The sequence below is a fragment of the Scyliorhinus canicula genome, chromosome 13 (assembly GCF_902713615.1).
Source record: "Scyliorhinus canicula chromosome 13, sScyCan1.1, whole genome shotgun sequence".
NCBI lineage: Eukaryota > Metazoa > Chordata > Chondrichthyes > Carcharhiniformes > Scyliorhinidae > Scyliorhinus > Scyliorhinus canicula.
Genome location: NC_052158.1, coordinates 50,478,410 through 50,484,409, shown reverse-complemented (window position 1 = coordinate 50,484,409; position 6,000 = coordinate 50,478,410). Strand labels below are relative to the sequence as shown.

General features: G+C 43.2%; 1 protein-coding gene across 1 annotated transcript in view; it reads right to left on the bottom strand.

Moving 5' to 3' along the window:
* Positions 1–935: 935 nt before the first annotated feature.
* LOC119975964 (zinc finger protein 112-like) overlaps positions 936–6,000 on the bottom strand; it is a 42,273-nt gene continuing 37,208 nt past the window's right edge. Inside the window, exon 5 of the mRNA XM_038815958.1 lies at positions 936–3,883. Within this exon, the coding sequence (XP_038671886.1) occupies positions 3,867–3,883 (17 nt within the window). The 3' untranslated portion in view covers positions 936–3,866. The remainder of the gene's footprint in view (positions 3,884–6,000) is intronic.

The following is a 6,000-nucleotide window of genomic DNA, read 5'->3' as shown; positions in this document are numbered from 1 at the left end:
CTTTAGATTGGTTTCACAGTTCAGTGCAACATCGAGGACCGAAGGACCTGTACTGCGCTGTAATGTTCCATTGATAATGTTTAAAAGTAGAAGAAGGTGAGTTGTTTTACTAAAGAGACGGCAATGGTAGAGTTCCTGAGGTTCAACGGTAAGTGAGTGATGACTAAATGTGTCCGCTGATATGAGAATAAGAGAGTGTTTGCAATCATTCGATGTTGATTCGGGAAGGGGTTGGATAGACAAATTAGTTAGTCTGTGAACGTAAAATTAGCATAGATTTGTTGGAGCAGGAGCAAAACAAATTTGATTTTGGGGTCAGTCACCAGGGGGCATTAGTTTCAGGTCCATGGGGCAAAGTTTAAGAGAGATGTGTGATGTCGTTTTTTTTAAGGCAGAGGGTGGTGAGTGTCCGGAACACGTTTCCAGGGGAGGTTGAGGCAGCAGGTACATTAACGACGTTCAAAAGACATCTTGACAAACACATGCCTAGGATGGGAATGGTGGGATACGCCACAAGGATGTGCTGAGGGATTTTGGCAAAGATTGGTGTCATGACTGGTATAGGCTTGGGGGGGGGGGGGGGGGGGGGGGGTCAAAGGGCCTGTTCCTGTGCAGTATTGTCCTTTGTTCTTGCTGGGAAGTTGTTAGCGGTTGCGGAAGAATGAGGGTGACTATTGAAGGATGCAGCACGGCTCCATAATTAGATATTTGACGAAGTAAATGAGGACCCGGACGTTAACAGAGGTTATTTCTCCCGAAACTGCCAGAGGAGTGGAATTTCACCCAAAAACGCTGGTTCATCAACCGGAGGCCGATCAGCAAAACCAGATTAAAGGAAATTGATTCAGTGAATGGACACGGTAATGATTTTCAATCCGGGGACAAGTGGTGAAGGAGACTTTATTCCTGAAATTAACAAAGTAACAGGGACAGAATCAAGTTCGAGGATTCAAGCCAACTGCAACAAAAACTGGTGTGTATGTAGCGTCTATCACGTTCATAATCGTCACAAACCACTTCAACAGGGCATTGCAATGAAAAAACGACATAGCTACAGATAAGGCGAGGTGAAAAAAGTCTGTTTAAACGCACGTTTAAAATCGAAGTGGTAAAATTGAAAGTTGCGAGAGTGAATGCCAGAGCCTAGCACCTGATCAATGCAAACAGTGGGGAACACTTACACTAACGCTGTCAGAAGATCAGAATTAAATGAGCTGACACATCTCTGAATACGGTGAGGATGGACGAGGTTGCAGAGATAAGAAGGAGTGTGACAGGACTAAGAGTTTTAAAATCCAGGCCTTGATTTGCAGAGAGATACTGTCGGTCAGGGAGCACAACGGCGGTGTTCGAGGTACTAGGTACAAATGAAGGCAAGAGGAATAGTGTTTTATATAATTTAAGTGTATCACCTGTGGAATTCCAGTTACGGTGTGTTTTCCCAATTGTAAACTATATTGACTGTTTGAAGTTAAAATAAAATAATGCAAACATTAAACGTTCTCAGTTTTCTGTTTTATTCATGTTAACCAATGTCATGCTGTTACTCAGGTGAACCACAGAATCCCTATAGTGCAGAAGGTGGCTATTCGGCCTATTGTGTCTTCATCGACCCTCCGAGTACCCAGGCCCACACCCCCTATCCTTTGGACACTTGGGGGCAATTTACCATGACCAATCTACCAAACCTCCACATTGTTGGGCTGTGGGAGGAAACCGGAGCACCCGAAGGAAACGGATGCAGAAATGGCGCCAATGTACAAACTCTACACAAGATCGTGGTCGAACCCGGTCCCCGGCGATGTGAGGCGAGTCACTGTGCATCCATGGAATTGCCATTTTGTACTAATTAAATTTCATATTTTGCTTAAATGTTTTGCTCTTTGAGTTTTCACACGTTTTTCGTTTTTCTTTTTCTTAATTCTTCCCACAGTTTTGAAGTATTTACACGTCATTTTAACATTTTTGTATTTTGAATTATACGCTAACATGTTTCAATATTATTCGACAGGAATAATATTCACTTCCCTCACATTTCCTCCTTTTTACTGTATTTTTCATTCTGAATTATTCTCGTATTCTTCATGCATTCACTAATTTTTGATCAGAGTTTTCCTCACTTATCACTTCCAAACCTTTATCACATTTTCCAGGCTATGAAATTTCCAAACCATTTGCACAGATTCAGTTTCCATTTTACCTACTCTCTGAAACGTTCACATGTTTTGAACTCGTGAACTCTGAAGCAGATTTTCTTATTTTACATTGATTTTTCTCATTCTTTTCTCACATATTTGCCTCTTTGAATTTTCCACATTAACACAATTTTTCACTCTTGAAAAGTCGTTACGTTTATATGATTGGGTTGGACTGGATTTGTTTATTGTCACGCGTACCGAGGTACAGTGAAACGTATTTTTCTGTGAGCAGTTGAACAGATCATTTGTTTTCTAACTCCGGACTCACACTCAGCAGAACCTCCTTGTGATGTTCCAATGTGATAAAAGGAGTTCTATATGATTGAGGATCAGACATAAGATTCATTGAAAGACTTGAACACAAACGAAGAACAACCATTAACAGCAGCCAGAGGAAGCGGAAAAGATGGAAAGATTCAGACCGGACAAATTACAAACTGTGGAACATGATCCACGACCTTACATTTGATATATTCAAAAAGTCAAGCGATATAGAGGAAATCACATTAGCAACATTTTTGAATTGTTCGTGAGGTGGTAGTATTAGCAACATGGCCAGAAACGTTTCCAGCCGCAATTAGTCTTGAAACGGTCCTTTTAGTTTATGTACACCCGAGTTGATATCAATGATATTGATGCTGCGATAGCGAAGAAACAACAGTATAGTTCCGAGTCAGATTGCTGTGTGGCTTGGAAGGGGATCTGCAGGTGATGATATTTCCAATTGATCTGCTGCCTTTGTCCTTCTAGGTGGTGACATTCCTGAATTTAGAGCCAGTTGTCCATGGAGCCCTGGGGATTTGTTGAAATGCATCTTGTATGTGCTTCAAACTACAGCCACTGCGGTCCCGTAGTGAAACAAGTTCATGTTTAGGCGTTGGATGGAATTAAAATTAAATGGGCCACTTTGTCCTGGATTTTCACGAGATTCTTGAGAGGTATCGGAGCTGCACTCATCTTAGGAAGTTGACTGTATTCCAGCATACTCCTGACTTGTGTCTTGTATCTGAGGAATCAGGAGGTGAGTTACTGTTCTCAGAATTCCGAGCCCCTTACATGATCTTACAATGGTATTATTAATGTGATTGGTACAGTTCAGAGTCTGGACAATGGCATCGTCCATGGGGGAGGTTGAAAGTCAGGGGAACATGGGCACATTCTCTCTTGGTGGTGATGTGTCAACCACCGTCCAACGTCGGCATCTCCACATTGTTGGAGATGGTTATTGACTGTCAATTGTACGGATTGAATATTTCCTGACACTTATCTGCTCAAGCCTGAAATTTGGCTACCTCCTCCTGCTGACGCACAGTGGCTATTTCATTTCCTGAGGGGCTTGAATCGTACAGGAACAGATAACATCATGAGCTAAACTCATCTCTTCTTTTCTTATGATCTTTGGAAGTTAATTGGTAAAGCTGCTGATGATGGTTCAGCCCAGGACACTAACCTGACGACATGCTGCAGCGATTACCTGGCTCTGAATCTATTGGCCTCCAACAAGAACATTGGTTTTCTTTGTGCTCGGTATGAATGTCTCCCATTGCTTTCAGCTTTTCTCAAGATTCTTGTTGCCATATTTAGTCAAAAGATGCATGAATGTCAATGCTACCTCTCTCACCTCAGCTTTTGAATTCTGGTATTTTGTCCAAGTTTGAACCAATGTTATTATGTCGTCTGGAATCCTGTTGGAAACAAAAGTGAGCATTTAATGAGCGGGTTATTCGTGTGTGTGCAGAATGCGTGTTAGCCATGCCCAACACTTTCCCATGATTCAGACTAGATCGTATAATTTACAGTGCAGAAGGAGGCCATTCGGCCCATCGAGTCTGCACCGGCTTCTGGAAAGAGCACCCTACCCAAGGTTAACACCTCCACCCTATCCCCAACCCAGTAACCCCACCCAACACTAAGGGACACTAAGGGCAATTTATCATGGTCAATCACCTAACCTGCACATCTTTGGACTGTGGGAGGAAACAGGAGCACCCGTACAAAACCCACGCACACACAGGGAGGATTTGCAGACTCCACACAGACAGTGACCCAAGCCGGAATCGAACCTGGGACCCTGGAGCTGTGAGGCGATTGTGCTATCCACAATGCTACCGTGCTGCCATAGATTAATAGCGTCTGTAATGGTCAGAACATGATATCGGAGTACACATTAGATACAGTCAAAGGCGTCCGAAAATGATTGTAGAACTCGGATAAATATATACTTAGAGTCTCAGTATATTTGAAAAATGGACATTCGAGTAATTCAAAATACCAGAACATGAATGATCAACGTACATGAATATATTCACACATTCGGAACAAATCTGAAGAGCCGCGTCCAATACATTTACATTTCTCCAGCAGGAATGACAGAACAGAATAGATCAAATCAGAAGGCTTTTTAATACTCGAGGAACTGCATCAGATCCAATCAAAACATGTCTCAAGAGTTCACATAAATCATAGAAAGGAACTGAAAATGATTAAAGAACCGGCAATACTCACAAAGTGAGCCAGCATGATTGATGAACCCGGATTCGATACATTAACACAGATCCTATGGGTTCAATGGAAGAAATTCCTCACTTTCAAAGGGCCCTTAAAATAGCTGAAGACATTTGATGCTTGCAACTGATGCGATACGATTGAAGATCATATTAGATGCAATCACAGTCTGAACAAGATTGAAAATTCTGATTAAAAGGTATGTAAAATGTCTCAACATGATTGAGGAACCCACATTCAAAGGCAGCAGGGCAACTGAGAGGACGCATGTAAAGGGACAGGAGATTATGTAGAGTCTGGAGGTGACACTAAAAAGCGGGCAGAATATGACTGGAGAACTCGAGTTAGATACAGTGACTGCGTCCGACTCATTATTGAAGAAATAATTTGTTGTCCAACAGTCTGCTGTCCGTGTCCCAATCCACACCATGTCCCGATCAGCTATTCCCTCTGTGCCACATTGCCCCATAAGTAACCAATGCCTGATTTAAACATTCTTGTTTTCAAACCCCTCTATTCTTTCACTCTTACCAATCCCAGTAACTACTTCAAGCTCTGCAAAGCCCTCCGATATCCCCACGCTTCCAATTCTTGCCTTTTGAGCATCAATATCTTCTACAGCTCCATACTGAACGCCAAACATTCAGCTGTCAAGACATGGATAGTTGGCATCTCCAATAAAATGCCCACTGCTTCACCTCCTCTATGTGCTGCTCCAAAACCTTCTTTGAAACATGTCTTTATAAAGAGTCCCAGAGAGTATAAAATAAGGAAGTGCAAGGATCCTGCCGAAACTCGTTGTCTGTTCTGTGCTCCTGTTTTGAGCTGATCCTCCGGCACTCCCTTCCCGCTGCACGCTTCCATTTGAACCAGTCCAGAACTTCCCCTTGATACTCTGTGGCAGAGCACGAAACGTTAGTTTGGTTAATTTGGCAAGCAGCCAATCAGTATGTCTGGAATTCTGAGGCATCACCTGTTCTTGATTACGATTGTGGAGCCATTCAAGGTCAGCACGGTAGCATTGTGGATAGCGCAATTGCTTCACAGCTCCAGGGTCCCAGGTTCGATTCCCGGCTTGTGTCACTGTCCGTGCGGAGTCTGAACATCCTCCCCGTGTGTGTGTAGGTTTCCTCCGGGTGCTCTGGTTTCCTCCCACAGTCCAAAGATGTGCAGGTTGGGTGGATTGGCCATGATGAATTGCCCTTAGTGTTGGGTGGGGTTACTCGGTTATGGGGATAGGGTGGAGGTTTTGACCTCCGGTAGGGTGCTCTTTCCAAGAGCCGGTGCAGACTCGAGT